We start from the raw sequence: 18,248 nt of genomic DNA, 5'->3' as shown, positions 1-18,248 counted from the left end.
GCCTTGGCACCGTAAGGGATGAGGACAGTACTGAGACGGGGAGTGTAGAGCCATACCCACATTTCCATTGGCAAGTCTTAGCTGTATGTTGGCTGGTCACCAGGTTGGCCTGTTTAAATCAAGCCGAATAGGTGTGGTTTGTTTTTAATATACCGTAGCCAAACAGTGACTTTGAACAATGGTTGCTCCTAGCAAGACATATTGTTTTGTTTTCATATAATCTATAATTCATGTATGTATTTAACCTCCTGTGCTGTACACAAGATCTGTGTGTAATCATCAGTCGTCACAGGCTTTTTGTTGTGGACTCTTCAAAGCAGTGATACCAAAGGCACAAGCATGAGGATTTCTTCCTCCACCATAACCTAGAAAGCAATCACATAGAGGCGATGTAGGCGGGTGTAGGTGATAACAGAAAAGCTCAACTCTTTAAGATGTTCCAAGCAGTTGGCGAGACTGCATCATTGGGTTGCACACACACAGAGCGAAGGTGGGTTAGCAGAAACACCCCTGTGGTTCCTTAGAGCAGTTGATAGCCAGCCCTAACTGACCACAGCAGGGCCAGTCCGCAATCCACAATCTGCTTAGTCTGATTTCCCTGTCCAGTCCATTTGGTGATTAGACAGTGAACTAAATGCCGTTAATTCCACTGTTTTTAATCCCCGTTGAGCTATTATAGTGAGTTTTCTGGCAACCCCCCCCCCCCACCCTTATCACTGTTCTTGGATCAGAGTTGCTGGCTGTCTAACATCAGGAAGCACGCACAGAAACCTCACAGTGATGTTGTCCCTTTGCAACAATGAGAAACTCTCCTGCAATGTTCGGCCAAAGGACGAGTAAGTGGGTCATTCATGAGGAGGCTGCCCACATTTATTACAAGGGACTCCATAGACCCAAAGGGGGCACTCAGCCTTTACCTTGCAGGTCGTGGGTACTCATGGATGCATGTTAATCAGGTGAATGGTTGACTTAGAATCAAGCGTGTGGCGTGCTGTCATGTTCGGTCAGAGCTGTGCGGCGGCGAGTTTCTTCTGTGTTGTGAGAGATGATGGTGGTGGTGTTATTTTTAGTCAGAAGATTGAGAGGGGCTCTTGCGTACATTGGAGGTGGGGGACCGCTGTCAGCTTTGCGAGTCTCCTACGCTGGAGCCTGCTGGGGTGCAAGGGCAGCTGCTGCTTTTAAAGGTACCTGTCGTCTTGTGCCACAGCTGGAAAATGGGGAGGGGGTGGTTTAGCTATCTACCTACATACGGCAAGAGTGCTCTCTCTCTCTCTCCCTCTCTCTCCAACTTAAAAGTCTTCCTCTCTCTCCTCCCAACTCCTCCTCTTGACAGAGGGGAACCTTTCAGCCTTGCAACAAGCCTGCCTACGCAGAGCAGTATACGCACACAGTACGCAAAAGCAGGTTACGTAAGGGCTTTCCCCTGTCGTGTCATTAGCATCCTACGCTGCGTGTCCGTTTGCTACACGAGGGCTTGTTTCCACGAAGGTGCTGTCCGGAGCGATCCAGTGTTTGTGACGGGTTGTCACCTCAGCAGTAAGATGCAGCAGGGCCATTCCTGTGACAGTGGCAAACTCTGGTCTGCATCCTAACGTTGCCGGTGGGTGAAACACTGACAGAGTGAGGTCTTTTGTTGCTGCTGTTTACAGGGATATGAATTCCTTGCCAGCATTAAATCCTTAAAGAGTACCGAGGGCTTTAAAGAAAATCAATAACATGAATACTTTACCTTTAAACTGTCATTCAACATGCATGCCTGTTTGGAGTTGGAACTGTTTGCATTTTAAAAATGTATGCATGCTTGTTACGGCCAACCAAACACTTTTTCTTGCTTTTATTCTGCCATCCAAAGGACCTTTGCATGGTACATTGGTGGTGAAAAGCAGGCTAACAATGTATGAAAACAAGAATTGAAATTCATGCTTTTAAAGCTCAGCGCGTGCTCTGCATCCCCCTCCCGCTTTGTCTGTGTGCATTATTAATCCAGTGTTATTTATAACCTAGATTTTTCACAGGCGGGTACTGGGCTCTGTGGCTCAGAGTTTCATCTTCACAAGAGTTAGAGACTGGGAGGAGGGAGAGGGATACAGACGCAGGTTTTCACTGCCGGCGGAAAGTACAGGAGAGGAGGTACAGGAGTTAAAGTAGCGGGGTGCTCTCCACGATCAGTGGAACAGACGCATTATGCGCTAATGTGAGGAAATGAGCAAACAGGAAACGCAGGAGCTTCAGTTCAGGCAGTTCGGATGAGCGCCTCCCTGCAGCAACAGGGGGCTCAGAACTGGGGACGTCGTGGTGGATTCCCCACGTGGGCTGCAACTCGGTCCCTCCTGGCTTCTTCCCTCTCTCCCACCCCTGCTCTGCTGTCGCCCAATTAGTCCGATTATTTGATTAAAATGAGAGCTGTTCGTCAGGCTCCTCAGACGTATAGTCCTTGAAGGCGCTGCGTCTTTGAGGGAACAGAGATCAAAAATCCTATAGAAGCGTATGGCCTTTATAAGGCCAGCTCTCCCCATGACTTGCGGTGGGGATAGACAGGGGCTTCCCTAGGAGGCCGATGCCTCTGTCTGCATTGGAAAAACTTCAGTTGTCAACTGTAGAGACGTAGACGGAGCTTGCAAGCCGTCAGACGCCGTTACGCAGATGCTCACCTCTCCTGCAGCGAGAAAGCAGACGGCGCGTTGGAGCACGCAGCGGAGTGCAAGGGGGCGGTGATGGTTCAGGGGGCACAGCAGTACTGCTCACTGCAGAGGTTTTGCAGGGCAGCTGCTAGCGGGCTGGCCGGGTGCAGACCGTCACCAGCCGCGATGGAGGAGCAGACTGCATCTGCCTGCGTGGCCATACGGGACACTCAACGGCGTAGCACTCACGCACACCCGCACTGTCCGCTTACAAGAGGAGGGTGTGTTTCTCGGCACTTTGAGTTTTTTTTTGCTTTGTTTTTTTTTTTTGCTCTGCCAATGAGGATTTCTTTTTTTTTTTTATCACAAAAGCATGATGAGTACCACTCTACCCCCCCCCCCTCCCCTTTTCCACCCACACCGCCCTCCCTTTCATGCAAACAGCTGCCATGGAGAGAGGCAGATATATTTAGCCTCACTTTTCCAGCCGATTACAATAACGCTGTGGAGGAGGAGATAATCAGATATGTAAACTCAAAGAGCCGCAAGGTTTTCCTGGACTTGTATCGCAGGGCCCTCACTCCTGTTGACCAGGCGCAAGCCAGACCCGAGTTAACACTCTTCTATTTGATTAGCGGCTCTCTCTCCTCCTTTGGTCTCTGTCTCTCGCTGTATTTTTTCTGCCCCTTCCCATCTGCCTAGAAACGACATGCAGGCGAGCATTATGTAAGCCGTTCATTCATGTTTGATGAGGGGCTACCTGGCATGCCTTACTGTTTGTCTCTCATTTCAGTGGAGAGCCAATATGGCAGTCATGATAGAAACCGTCATCCTAATACTGAAAGGATTGTTTCTGAGGACAGTGTTTTCTGAAATGCATTTGATTATTTTTTCACAAATCCCTCAGTTGAATTTTTACTAAATTTATGTGACCTTGAAGGTACTTTGTGGAGGATAACATTTTCACATCTGTCTATCTTTATACTTAGAGCCAAGAAAGAAGAGTCCAGGTGGGCTGACACTGGTTTTTCATCCTCTGTTGCCATAGCACTGTATTCATTATTGTTTCTAGCTTTTTACTCCCACACCCACCTTCTGCTGGCTTAGCAGCATGCAGCCATGTTAGGAGTAGCAGGTCAGGATAGGGCAATGAGAGCCTTCCTCTGATAAGCACAATCAATTTGCAACCAGTTCGGTGTGACTTGTCACTATATTCTAATTGGATGCTGTTGCTGTCTCAGAGGTCCTGGTTTGTGCCCTTGGTTGTGTGTCCAGGATACCGTGACACAGTACAATTCGTTAATCAGAGAGCTTTGCCAGAATGGTAAGGTTTGTTTCTCCATCCTCCTCACTTGTCATGTTGAAATGAATATAAAGATGTAAAGGCTATTTCTTTTACTGCCCTTTTGCTTAAACTAGCAGTATTTTGGTGAATTGGCCACCATTTGAGGTCCCCTTGGCTTTCTTATTCCATCCGCCTTTAAAACAAGGAAAAACCCTTCCCGTGATTAAGTGGACACCTGAACTTGAAGTGAACCTGTCGGTTCTCCCCCACATTCAGAAACAGGTCTAGTCTCTTTCCATGTATGTTTTTTCTCGATGAAACTCCTAACGTACAGTGCTTACAACCAGAGCGAAATTTGTGTGTGTGTGTACACGTTTTATTCCACACTTATTTTTGGGTTATGTGTTGTGGGTGAGCTGTGGTGACCGTTGATGGAGCTCCCCAGTGTGCTCTGCAAGCAGTGTTCTTTCATTTGATGCCTTTTGAAGAACTATCCAAAGAATTCCCCTAAGTTCCCCTTCTTTTCTCCAAGCCAAATGGGAGAATGATGTTAAAATAACTCACTCATATGTCCATATACAAAAATACATTTTTAATGTATTCACAAAAGTCCACTCTTTTCAACAAGTTGCTGACAGCGAAGAAATTATGTATGATGATAAGCTGAAAATCCTGGACATTCCTCACCTGCAGTTGTGTTTTTTCCATGTAGAAAATTTTATTTTGCATTTATTTACCATCAGTCACTTCTTTTATGGTAGATATTGACTGTTCCCTCATCATTCTCAAAATTAACTGTCAAGCTTTCCAAAAATGTCTGTTAGCGTTAGCCTACCGTATGCTTAGTTTATCTACATTTGACAGGTTTTCTGGAGGGTCAGAGAGTCAGTGTTAACTTAATTACAGTAGGTAGCTGTTTTCTGCTATTGGTCAATTAACAGGTTAAAATTGGATTAGAATGCCATTACCTGGTTGACCTGCTCTGTCATTAGTTGACACACAGACGTCTAGGCTGTAAAGATGCCCATAGATCAAGACAGGTAGTCAAAATAAGAATAAGACCAAGCTGCCGCCTTCAAAAAATGGCATGGCAGCGCTGCCTGGTCAGTGGACTTACAGGCACGGTGGGCCATCGAGACTGTGGTGTATGGGGGAGGTGCTTACTCTGCATGGCTCCAGTGATGCCAGGCTGCAGTGGTCTTGCACAGATTGCCCTGGGTTTTCTGTGGTTTTATTTCCATTTGTTACTTCACTCATAACACAGTCACAGTCATAACAGTTCCTGAAGAATCACTGATGTGTCTCTTAAGGATGAGGTTTTTTCCCTTTCAGTGAAGAATTACTCTTAAAGCTAAGTACATTATTTTTGAAAAGCTAGTGTTTTGCCCAAGAGCACAAAAGTAAGAGACACCACACACTACGCTTTGATCCTGTGTCCCCTGTGTCTGGAGACCTGGGTTACCCTAGCTAGGCTTAAGTCCGTGCACAGTCTCAGGTAAACACCTCTCAACTACCTGGGAGCTGACGAGTAGTGCTGCATCAAACAGTGTTTCACTTAACATGCGATATAGCACTGCAGCATAACTGGTAGATAAGAGTGTGAATCTTGCTGTAGCGATTTAGTACTTCGCTTACCGATCAACCCTTATGATTGTTATTCTGCTTTGTAATTAGTTCAGCTACCACAGCTATCCTAAATGTACAGTGCTGGCCAAAAGTATTGGCACCCCTGCAATTCTGTCAGATAATGCTCAATTTCTCCCAGAAAATGATTGCAATTACAAATGTTTTGGTAGTAATATCTTCATTTATTTTGCTTGCAATAAAAAAACACAAAAGAGAAAGAAAAAAAAGTCAAATCAAGTATCAATTTACACAAAACTCCAAAAATGGGCCGGACAAAAGTATTGGCACCCTTTGAAAAATCATGTGATGCTTCTCTAATTTGTGTAATTAACAGCACCTGTTACTTACCTGTGACACATAACAGGTGGTGGCAATCACTAAATCACACTTGCAGCCAGTTAAAATGGATTAAAGTTGACTCAACCTCTGTCCTGTGTCCTTGTGTGTACCACATTGAGTATGGAGAAAAGAAAGAAGACCAAAGAACTGTCTGAGGACTTGAGAAGCAAAATTGTGAGGAAGCATGGGCAATCTCAAGGCTACAAGTCCATCTCCAAAGACCTGAATGTTCCTGTGTCTACCGTGCGCAGTGTCATCAATAGGTTTAAAGCCCATGGCACTGTGGCTAACCTCCCTAGATGTGGACGGAAAAGAAAAATTGACGAGAGATTTCAACGAAAGATTGTGCGGATGGTGGATAAAGAACCTCGACTAACATCCAGACAAGTTCAAGCTGTCCTGCAGTCCGAGGGTACAACAGTGTCAACCCGTACTATCCGTCGGTGTCTGAATGAAAAGGGACTCTATGGTAGGATACCCAGGAAGACTCCACTTCTGACCCAGAGACATAAAAAAGCCAAGCTGGAGTTTGCTAAAACTTACCTGAGAAAGCCAAAAACATTTTGGAAGAATGTTCTCTGGTCAGATGAGACAAAAGTAGAGCTTTTTGGGAAAAGGCATCAACATAGAGTTTACAGGAAAAAAAACGAGGCCTTCAAAGAAAAGAACACGGTCCCCACAGTCAAACATGGCGGAGGTTCCCTGATGTTTTGGGGTTGCTTTGCTGCCTCTGGCACTGGACTGCTTGACCGTGTGCATGGCATTATGAAGTCTGAAGACTACCAACAAATTTTGCAGCGTAATGTAGGGCCCAGTGTGAGAAAGCTGGGTCTCCCTCAGAGGTCATGGGTCTTCCAGCAGGACAATGACCCAAAGCACACTTCAAAAAGCACTAGAAAATGGTTTGAGGGAAAGCACTGGAGACTTCTAAAGTGGCCAGCAATGAGTCCAGACCTGAATCCCATAGAACACTTGTGGAGAGATCTGAAAATGGCAGTTTGGAGAAGGCACCCTTCAAATCTCAGGGAGCTGGAGCAGTTTGCCAAAGAAGAATGGTCTAAAATTCCAGCAGAGCATTGTAAGAAACTCATTGATGGATACCGGAAGCGGTTGTTCGCAGTTATTTTGTCCAAAGGTTGTGCTACCAAGTATTAGGCTGAGGGTGCCAATACTTTTGTCCGGTCCATTTTTGGAGTTTTGTGTAAAATGATAATTGATTTAATTTTTTTTTCATTGTCTTTTGTGTTTTTTCATTGCAAGCAAAATAAATGAAGATATTACTACCAAAACATTTGTAATTGCAATCATTTTCTGGGAGAAATTGAGCATTATCTGACAGAATTGCAGGGGTGCCAATACTTTTGGCCAGCACTGTATGTAATAGATTTGGGAATGTGTATTGCCAGCTACAGTTATAGTCAAGTGTGTTATGTTTTGATCATATAGAGCAACCAACAAGCTAGCTAAATAGCTTCTTTAATTAGCTGGTGCTTTGATGTAACTAGGTTGTCAACTACTGCTGCTTCATATCAAATTGTAAATGTTTGGATATTACGCTGTGTAGGTTCAAAATGCAGCAAATGGTTAGCAGTGCTTAGCACTGAAAGATAGGATTGCAGTGGGCCTCCTCTACCTGGAAATACTCTAGGTAGCTGTACTGACAGCTTTTGAGCTAAGAGCACATTTACCAGATAGTGCTGATGTTGTTTCGAGCAAAATACTGGCACAGCAGAAGCACGGATGCAATTATTTATTTTACACTCAGGTTGCACATTATGACAAAGGCCCTGCTTGTGCAGTTCTGCTCTGTAAGCACACAGCGCCGGCACAGGGCTGTGTGATACACATTAATCTTGAGCTGTGCTCACCGGGAGCATGTGATACCCCTTCCGTCTTCCCTGCTCCCTCTGGAAGGTAGGCGGGGGTATTCTGGGTTATCTTTTGGTCTGCAAAAGCGGTAGTCCATGTGGGAGCTGGCCGCACCATGTCCCCGCCACAGCCAAAACAAAAACGCATCGACAATTGTCTGGTCTATATTTGGGTAGCCGGCACCAGCGCTGCCACGTGCAGCTTTCTCCTGCGTTTGGTGTCCTCTTCCCATGCCAAGGCCTACCGAAGGCAATTCAGTGGAGTGCCACGGGCGTCTGTGAATTGTTAGCATTTGGCTACAGATGCTGCACAGATTCCGCAGCCGATGTGGTGCGCTATGGACCTCTGACCCCTTCACAGGTGCTGTCACTTTTATGGTCTGTGCAAGATAGAAGAAAAAGAGGAGACATTCTGAACTACTTTTTGTGCGGGAGTGCTGCACATCATGTTCCCGCTGTTAGGACTTTCATTTGGAGAGTCTGCTGTTTGCGGTGGCAGTTTTGCCCCTTTTTTTGTGCTGAAAGCTGTAGCAGTGCCGCTGTTGACAGGTGGCTGAATCATCCACACAGGGCTTTCCTGGAGCTGCCAATGGCTTTTTGATCACAAAGCCCATACAGTGCTAATTGCCTCAAATCAAAGCAGTGGGAAGGCCTGGGCTTGGTTGGCTCTTGTCTTTCGTGCCTAATCTCCATGCCCTCCCTGGCAGCGCCTGATTGCCTTTGGGTTGCATAACCATGTGCCCTCTGCATCGATTGCCATTTTCTATTATTAGTGAGGTCTGACGCCCCAGCACTCCTGCTCAATAGCGACTGAGGCAAGGCACAGCGTGTTGACAGATTCCCTGGAATGGAACAGGAATAAACAGGCACTAGCACACACATTTTGCACAACAACAAATGAACACAGTCTTCTGATAAAGAACGAAAAAACTGCAGAGGTCACCTTAACTGGAATTTAAAAAGTGTGAAAGTCGCCCCCTTAACTGCCTCCACCACTGATGGCTTGTCCGTACTATCTGTCTGTGTGAAGGATAGTTGAAAAGGTTAATAATGTGTTTTTGCCTTGGGGCAAGAAATAAGGCCATTCCATGGCTAAAAAAGCATTTTGGGTACATACAAGTGCGTGATGTCATTTGCCACTAGAAAAAGGGCACTGCCTGCTCCTTTTATGTGAGATGGCTATTTACCTAGGCAACCTAGCCACAGGTTAAATGACTTGTGAGGATATCTTTATGGTGGTAGAAATATGCACTCTCCCCAGTGCCACTCTGCTTATATTCCATATTGGAAAATTAACTATGTGACAGGTGCTGGTCACTATCCCTTTGTTCCTGTTATATGTGTAGTATAGGCTTGCAAATGATTTTTTAAAGGTGCTGTAGCGTCACCTTTAAATTGATGCCTGCCTGCGTGCTAATGGGAACTCCTCTCTTCCCCCCACAGTGGAGGTGAAAGCGTCCCTCTCGGTGGGGATGCAGAGCCCGGGCGGCGGAGAGCAGGGGGGAGGCGGCGGCGGCCCGGTCGACCTGAGGACGGACCCCCGGCTGGGCCTGGCCGCCATGGACCCCATCATGAGGGAGCAGCAGCTGCAGCAGGAGCTGCTGCTCCTCAAGCAGCAGCAGGAGCTGCAGAAGCAGCTGCTCTTCGCCGAGTTCCAGAAGCAGCACGAGGTCCTCACCCGCCAGCATGAGGTGCAGCTGCAGGAGCACCTCAAGGTGAGCACACTCACCGGGCAACCCCCACACAACATCATCAGGAGAGGTTTCGTAGTCTATACAGGTCAGGCGACATCAGTGTGGGACTGTGAAAACTGGTGTAGCTGTAGCAATGAGAGAATTACCCTGTGTACTAAGAATTGGGAAGAGGGTGAGACAGGGAGCGGTCATCCATGATTCTGACTGGGACGAAGGTTTTTTTTGTTCTTTAGATATGACTTGCATTTCTGTTGTAATGTGAGCATGATAGCAGTGGGACGGACTAGCCGAACCATGAGCAGCCTGCCTCTGTGTGCCCGCAGCAGCAGCAGGAGATCCTGGCGGCCAAGCGGCAGCAGGAGCTGGAGCAGAAGAGGAAGCTGGAGCAGCAGAGACACGAGGAGCTGGAGAAGCAGCGGCTGGAGCAGCAGCTCATTATGCTGAGGAACAAGGAGAAAGGCAAAGAGAGTGAGGCTCGGGCCCCAGCACACATGCACGCAAAGCACATACTCATACACGTACTGTATACAGCATGTACTCATTACCGCAGCGCGTACTCATACCCACAGCACGTACTCATTACCGCAGCGCGTACTCATACCCACAGCATGTACATGTACACAGCATGTACTCATTACTGCAGCGCATACTCATACTCACAGCATGTACATGTACACAGCACATACTCATTACCACAGCGCATACTCATACACACAGCATGTACATGTACACAGCATGTACTCATTACCACAGTGCGTACTCATACCCACAGCATGTACATGTATACAGCGTGTACTCATTACCGCAGCGCGTACTCATACCCACAGCGTGTACTCATTACCGCAGCGCATACTCATACCCACAGCATGTACATGTACACAGCATGTACTCATTACCACAGCGCGTACTCATTACCACAGCACGTACTCATACCCACAGCATGTACATGTATACAGCGTGTACTCATTACCGCAGCGCATACTCATACCCACAGCATGTACATGTACACAGCACATACTCATTACCACAGCGCATACTCATACTCACAGCATGTACATGTACACAGCATGTACTTATGCCAGCAGCAGCTGATCATGCTGAGGAACAAGGAGAAAGGCAAAGAAAGTGAGACCCATACCTATAGCACACCGTATCACTGCCCATCCTCTCAGGCTGCAAAAAGAATGATTTGATCTGTCTTAGCAGGGAGACTTGTGTCAGACAATGGGCCATATTCATCAAACATTCCTTCTGAATGTGCTTTGGAAAGGAGAAACTAGGTTTGACACAGAATTAAGAATGAAGATATGGTTCACTGTCCTTTTAGTCTTCCTTGTTTGTCTTTTTGGTAAGGGTGGTTGTGGTGTAAATAAAGATGTTAACGTCTGATGAAAAGCCCTCTGCAGTCCCACAGGATACTCTCTCACTTACAGCGTTCAGTCTCGCAGAACTGTAGGATGGTAGCCGCCTCCTCCTCATGCCTTTCTGTCTGCCGTTCTGTCTGTCCTGGCAGGTGCAATCGCAAGCACAGAGGTCAAGCTAAAACTCCAGGAGTTCCTCCTCAGTAAAAAAGACCCTACACCTGGCGGACTGAACCATTCCTTCCCCCCAAAATGCTGGTAAGCATAGGGACTTAGGGAAGCCTCTCAGTGATATCGAAAATTACTTAGGATCATACCAAGCAAGTTTAATTGCTGTCTAATTCAGGAACAGTGAAAGAATGGCACACATTCACACATCCAAACAGTTATTGGAACAGATAAAGAGTCCAGTCTAAATGCTTATCTGTGAGCATGTATTTATAGCAGTTAATGGTGTCAAGTTTATGTTTTTGCATTGCTAGTAATAAAGTCTAAATGCATGTTGTGATGATGGAAGTAGTTGTCAAAGTAACAGCTGTCATATTTGGAACCACAGGGGGGCTCACCACACCTCTCTGGACCAGAGCTCCCCACCACAGAGCAACACCCCTGGGACACCCCCCTCCTACAAACTGCCCCCTCTGCTGGGCTCCTACGACGGCAAGGATGACTTCCCCCTGCGGAAGACAGGTGAGCTCCCATTGTACTCCATGACAGGTGGAGCTCCTCCTTCCTGCAGGGCTGGTTTAGGGGTGTGACTGCTGTTGAGATTACATGGCTTTGCTACTGCAAAGACGACACCCCCCCCCCCCTCTCAGTCCAGGATGGACCATATCAAGTGAATGAATTTGGTCTAAAGGAAGGATTTTATCTGGAGGGTCGTAGCCCTCCAAGCCCTTGTTTTCCAGTTGGCCAAGTCATTTGGGCAACCATATTCTGGTGAAGTGGTCATTTGGGCATCTCATTGTGTATTTGATTTTATGTATTTATTTATTATGAAAACCTAATAATATAAAATAAACTTTATTGTTCTGAAGGAAATTTGTCTCAGACAAAGTATGCTTGTTGTGTAGAGAGAACAGTACATTCAGATAGGTAGCTCACCAGCATAGCATACCAACAAATTTCACATTGTCCATCATACATACATTAAAAGCAGTACATATACAGTACATACATATATACGTGCATACATGTGTATGCATGAAACATACATAAAAAACATTGATAAGATTGAGCACAAAGCACAGCAGTAGTAATGTGTAGTTTCAGGGTTGTTCTGAGTGGTGCAGAGATGAGTCTTCAGAAGAATGACAGGAGGCATTCAGTGGCGTTCTCAGTATACCTCTGAGTGGCTGTGTGTGTGTGTGTGTGTGTGTGTGTGTGTGTGTGTGTGTGTGTGTGTGTGTGTGTGTAAAACAGAGAGTGTAAACAAGCTGCGATGCCAGTACAACTGCAGAAAGGGGGGGGGGGGCGGTTTGTTGTGGGATGGCTCTGCCTGTCTTCTGAAGATGTGTGCTGGCCAGCTGTCTGCAGGTGTGAGTCAGCCTGAGTCACCAGCGCAGGCAGGTGGGAGAAATGTCTGCCTACTGCCGTCTACCTCCACCACCTCTCCTGTGCTCTCTCTCACTGCCTCCACAGCATGCTGGCTCCTTTCCTTTCCCCTGCTCTTAAATAAACCAGCTTCTCTTCTCACTGTCCCTTTCCAACTGTGTATGTCTCTCTCCTTGCAGCACCCTCTTTCTCCATCCATCCCCCTCTTTCTCCATTCATCCCCCTCTCTCCGCTCCTCACCTCCATCTCAGAATCAGACCTGTTCCTCAGGCCCACACACTCAGTTGACCTTTAATCGGAGACTGTATGAATGAGTGAAAACAGGTTGAGCAGGGCCATGGCACTCCCTCTCATTTCCTCCTTAGCTTTGACGTGGCGACTTTCACAACAGAGACCGGGTGCGGTAAAGCTCTTACGCCTTTTCCCAGCTCCCCTCTCCATCCTAACACAGGCTGCCCCCATTCTTAGACATGCACAGAGGTTTCTCAACCAAATTAAATCTACAGTATACGAAAGCCATTGATTGTGTTGAGCTTAATTCGCCTCTGTTCCACATTGTCAGACTGACGTCCTGATGCACCTAACAAAGACGTCACGTTCCAGTTGTCTAAACAGTGGTTAATTGTGCTGAAGTAAGCCGAGCCTTTTGCATAAGTTCCCCAATTGTTTCGGAATCCTTTTTTAGTCAATCAGTTTAATTCGTTTTGGCATTGAACCCAAGGAACGAGGTTGATCAAACAGGTGCTGCAGAAAAAAAAGAACACAGCTTTGTTGTATTTTGTACAAATTAGAGTGAGTCAGCTTTTGTTGAAGTCTAAAAGACCATAGAAATTGTTCTGTTGTGAATGCTGTGCAGGCTGAGGAAGAGAAGGCCAGAAGGAGCGTGTAGCACATGAAGGTGGGGTACTTCATCCTCCTTTCCCATGACCCCCCAGCAGAATTCGCCCCCAAAATATGCTCACAAATTGGATGTTGGAAATTAAGTGAATAATTATTTTCATGAAAATCAATCAAGCAAACCAGAAAAACGCCCTCGCGCGAACTGACACTGTTATGTTTACAGTGTGCTTAAAGCTATGTCTAGTTACAAGTTAATGCCTGTGGTATGACAGCTGGTGGATCCAATGGTTTGCACGTTTTGGGCTGGTTGAGAGGTGGGGGTGTGATGACGTGGCACGAGTGGGTGCACACACAGTGAGCCAGCCACCCCGATCACCTGACACAGATCCAGTAGAGATGCTAGTGTCAGCAGGTCTGCAGCATGGTGCAGTGGTTGGGAGCAGGGCTCGTAACCCAAAGCTTGCCTGTTCCATTCCCAGGTTAGGTGTTGCTGCTGTTCCCTCAAGCTACTTTGCAACACGAGTTGCATCAGCAAATATCCAGCTGTAAAAGTTGGAAGCAGTGTAAGTTGCTCTGGATATACGCTTCTGCCAAAAAGGCAATGTCATGTAACTTTATCTCTGGGGTGCCCTGCATCGCCGCATGCATTGACAGGTTCCTCAGCAGGTACTACAGGTTCCACAGCTGCACACGGCATGTGTTGAGTGGAGTACAGTTCCTTAGTGTAAAATGAATGTCTTTGTAACATCAAGACCATGTCGGGCACCAGCTTACGATGGAGGGTGACATCCTGACCCTTATGCTTTAGAAAGCCTACAAAAAACAGTCCCTGCTTATACTCTTTACATATTTCCTGTGTTTCACAAGGCCAGTGAAATGTTCCATTTTCTTACCAGACCGTGCTCCCTTGCTCAGAGTGTTGTTTGGAAAGGACATTCTGGCTATGGTATTTTACATGATAAACACTCCAGCATCCACTTAACTCACCAGAGCACGAGGCCAACCTGTTGCCATATATGGTGTCAGCCAGCATGCTGTGGATGCGTCTCAGGCTCCGCCTTGGTGTTGGTGGCCCACAGTCAAGGCAGGTCAGTGGAAACACAAAAGTGGAAGCTTTTGAGTGTGCAGCCTAGGTGGGGTGTGCTTTGCAGCACTTTGCATGGCTGCATATGGTACAACACAGGGGCCGCTGTTCATGGTGCTGACATGTTTTTCTAAGGAAACATTGATCACCAGGTCAATAGTATTTTCCATAAATAGTTTTCAGGAATACTTTGTGTGGTAATTGCAGCCTTTTCTGTGCAAGTCAAATCAATGTCATTTAACTCTTGATCTGTGCTCGCAGGTGCCTGAGAGTCAGAAGCAGCGCCGACACAATCTGCTTGCCGTGGCCTAACTGCCAACGGCACAGGGGCACACGGAGTTCAGATAGTTTGATAGCACAGTATGGACTGTAATATGAACGCACACCCAGCTTCAATCTCTATTCGAATCCCTTTCATTGTGGCCATTATTCGATGATGTCACCTGGATGACACACTGCCAGACAATTCCCAGTGGCAGCAGCTGCTTATGCTGAGCGCTGCCAAGCTATGATTCCAGATCGAACGTTCTGTCTGGGTGGTGATTGGTTCTGTGGCAATTGCTCTTGGGTTTGTTCAGACTGCTGTTGTGCATGTGTGAAAAGCTACATGTGAAGCCGGAGCCAAGCCATGACCCTGCCTCTTTTGTGTTCTCTCTCTCTCTCTCTCTCTCTCTCTTTCTCTCTCTCTCTCTGCCCAGCATCTGAGCCCAACCTGAAGGTGCGCTCTCGGTTAAAGCAGAAGGTGGCGGAGAGGCGGAGCAGCCCGCTGCTAAGGCGGAAGGATGGCACAGTGATCAGCACCTTCAAGAAGAGGGCCATCGAAATCACAGGTGAGCTCTGCCTCCTCATCTGCTAGATCCAGCCTCTCATAACGGGGGGACAGTGGACATGTGGAGTTGTGTTGCGCCTTCCTTATTTCTCCTATACCTGTGGCTTGTTCTTTTGTTAAATCCTTTCCTGTTTTTGGAAGTCTGTAATGTCTAATGATTTTTTTGTCCTCTTTTTCTCCAAATTTGGAATGCCTAATTATGTGATTAGTCTGTTGCTCATTGCTGCAGCCCCCACTTACAATCCAGGAGAGCACAGACGAACATGTGCTCTCCTCCAAAACAAGTGAAGTCAGTCGCCGCTTCTTTTCGCATTTCAGCCCCCATGCCAAGCTAGCACAGACAGGAGAAGGAAGACACTTCATGTACATATTTATGCAGGCATACTGTGGCCACCTGAGCAAGCAGAGGGGGTTACTGGTGTGCAACGAGACCAACAAAGCTTGGCCGACCTGCCCACCCCTATCCCTGGTGCAATGAAGCCAATTTGTTCCACCACTTTGGTCTCCCTGTCATTGTCAGGTGATCACACGGCTGGGATCAAACTCAGACCCTGTGAATATGTTCAAGCTCAGGATGTGCATATACATCGACCCCCTTATGACGTATGTTTTCAGCTGCCTTCCCTTGTTCTCATTTTGACGCGCCAGGCAGGAATAGCCCCGCTGGAAATGTCAGGCAAAGCAAGCCGCTTCGCCCCTTTCCCCAGAATTCGGTTACATAAGGCCATTACTCTGGTGAGCGGCGGAGTATGTCACCGGCGTGGCTAAGATCAGTCCCTGACTGCAATACCCCAACACGCACTCACACGCACATGCGCACACATTTCATAAACCGACACAGCACTGAATACCGCGGAGTTCATATCCACCATCAGCCTCTGCCCAGATGTCTGCGTCCGTCCCACAGCACGTGCTGCGGGGTCCACATAAACACAGTAACGCCGCCTCTCCCTAATGAAGCCAGCAGCTCAGGCTAAAAATAGCCGGGCTTATTGGAGACGCGCGCAAGCCGCCCGGCCCCAGAGCTGCGTCCGCTGCGTTCCCGGCAAATAAGCAGATGGTTTACATTTTTCATTTTCATGGAGGACACAGAGGATTAGTCCTGTAAGCCCTGCAGGAAAGGGGGGGGTGTTGTGGCGGGGCGACGTCTGGCGGAAGAAGCGGCAACAAAGTATCCCTGGGGTTTGTCTAGGTAGAAGCTGGTAGCAGGCAGGCCATCCCTGTGCGCAAATCATTTCCTGAATCTGTTTCGCGGTCCCAGACACCTACCGATAAACAACTTCTGCCTTTTCAGGGAGATAACCAGCACTTTCTAGACTTGGCTGTTCAGTATCCATCGTGTGCCACAGGAACCATAGGAACATAGTGGAAGTCGTTGCTCCTCTTTAAGAGTTCTGGGGTTTTTTTTTTTTTTTTTGGTGACACCAAATCTCATCAAACAAGCTACCCTCTGCCTCATGTGATGGCTAGAGCAACCACAAGTGTACATGAACGGTTTTGGACCAGAAAGGTGTACCACTATGCGTGGCACCGGGGGTTGTCCAAGTAGGATGTACCATGTTGCATAGCGCATAGGAGTCGTCAGAGCTCTGATCCACTTGCTGTTGTCATTGCAGTGTCCTCCATGTGTAGCAGCGCTCCTGGCTCTGGGCCCAGCTCCCCCAACAGCTCCAACAGTGCCATTGCTGAGAATGGGTCCAGCGGGTCAGTGCCTAACATCCACGCCAAGGTAAGGGAGACCTAACCCAGTCTACATGACTCTGGTTGCTGGATGCTGTATTATAATTTTGGGAAAAAGCAATGTAGAACCAGGCCCTTCTTGTTTTAAAGCGGTGTATGTTACAGTCACCATTTTAAATTGTTTTCCAGTTGGCTGCAGGTATTTGGGGTTTCTGTGGGAAAAGGAGAAGCTATATATTTTTCATTTTGTTTAGCATGAAGGAGATGGAGATGTTGTTCTTGCGGCCACCTGCTTTGTTATGGCCTTCCAGAGCTTAGTGGCCTGTTTTAAACAGCGGTGCATTGTAACTGGGGTTGAGAGAGAGAGAGAGAGAGAGAGAGAGAGAGAGAGAGAGAGAGAGAGGCGGGGAGAGACTGAGGGCTGGCACGTTGGCACTGCCACCGTACCAGGACTCCGGCATCTTGGGAGGAGGCTGACTCACCCAGCTCCTTTCTTTTGTGAAGCCTGTCTCATGTTCATTTATGCAGCCTTGCTGTTCTCACCTTCTTAGTCCTCCAGGAGAAGAACATGCTGCAGCAGGAGTGCTTCCCTGTGACTCATTTAAATGGCCTCAAAGTTCTGCGCGCCATTCCCTCTCAGGCAGCCAGTCAAGGCACAGCGGTGCAGGCCTCTAAAGATCAGCCCCATCTCTGCACTTCCCTCCTTATTGTCGGTGTTCAGAATGTACCCGCAGATGGGGAATAATCCGTCTACACCAACGGCAAGGTGGAAGGCAGTGAATGGAACCTGCGTCCTTCATATACAGAAACAAGCAGGCACAGACGAGAATATGAGCGCTTGTGATCTTGAACATTCCAGGCCCAGCACTAACTGGGTGTATGAATGAGAAAGTATTTTGAGCACAATTTCATGTTTTCTTTCCTCTGAGCACAGTGCTTCTCATTCAGAAAATGGTCCGCAAGTGCGTCAGCGCCCTCCGATATGCAGCCGTGACAAATGCTTTTAAGCCCTGGCTTCAGACTAAGAAATTGTGAGAAATTGCCTACAGTCCGATCTCAACTGGCCGTAATTAGCTAGAGTTGTTTCAACCTGTTCGAGGTTTCTTGCATTTGGACCAGCTGACTATTTACTGCTAATCACAGCCTTCCTGAGCCCATTTTCAAACTACAGTTAAATGAAGAGATGCTTAGCAAGGGAAATACAAACAAATAAGCTGCTGTTTGCAATCTCCAAGAAAATTATTCTCTACTACCCCTCCCCGAAAACCCTCACTGCTGTCACTGATAACTTAAATGCAGTCATTCATTTCGAACAAAGAAATCACTGCACTGGTGCCTTAACTAAACCAGCCCTTATTAAGTGGCAATTTGTTGCTGCCAGAAATAGCCCCAACATTGTTATTTCAGTGTCATTTGGGCTCCAAATGGATGTTGCTCCTGTTGTTTTGTGGGATACTTGATGGGCTT

General features: G+C 47.3%; 1 protein-coding gene across 2 annotated transcripts in view; it reads left to right on the top strand.

Annotated features, from left to right (window-relative positions):
- Positions 1 to 18,248, top strand: part of LOC118774491 (histone deacetylase 5-like) — a 71,205-nt gene that overhangs the window by 33,505 nt on the left and 19,452 nt on the right. For both annotated transcript variants that reach the window (XM_036523846.1, XM_036523838.1), the window contains 6 exons: positions 9,183 to 9,454; positions 9,757 to 9,901; positions 10,947 to 11,052; positions 11,351 to 11,484; positions 14,971 to 15,102; positions 16,718 to 16,830. In XM_036523846.1, the coding sequence (XP_036379739.1) occupies positions 9,183 to 9,454; positions 9,757 to 9,901; positions 10,947 to 11,052; positions 11,351 to 11,484; positions 14,971 to 15,102; positions 16,718 to 16,830 (902 nt within the window). The remainder of the gene's footprint in view (positions 1 to 9,182; positions 9,455 to 9,756; positions 9,902 to 10,946; positions 11,053 to 11,350; positions 11,485 to 14,970; positions 15,103 to 16,717; positions 16,831 to 18,248) is intronic.

Source organism: Megalops cyprinoides, chromosome 1 (genome assembly GCF_013368585.1).
Source record: "Megalops cyprinoides isolate fMegCyp1 chromosome 1, fMegCyp1.pri, whole genome shotgun sequence".
NCBI lineage: Eukaryota > Metazoa > Chordata > Actinopteri > Elopiformes > Megalopidae > Megalops > Megalops cyprinoides.
The sequence above is the reverse complement of the archived record's forward strand: the minus strand, read 5'-3'. Positions and strand labels throughout refer to the sequence as shown.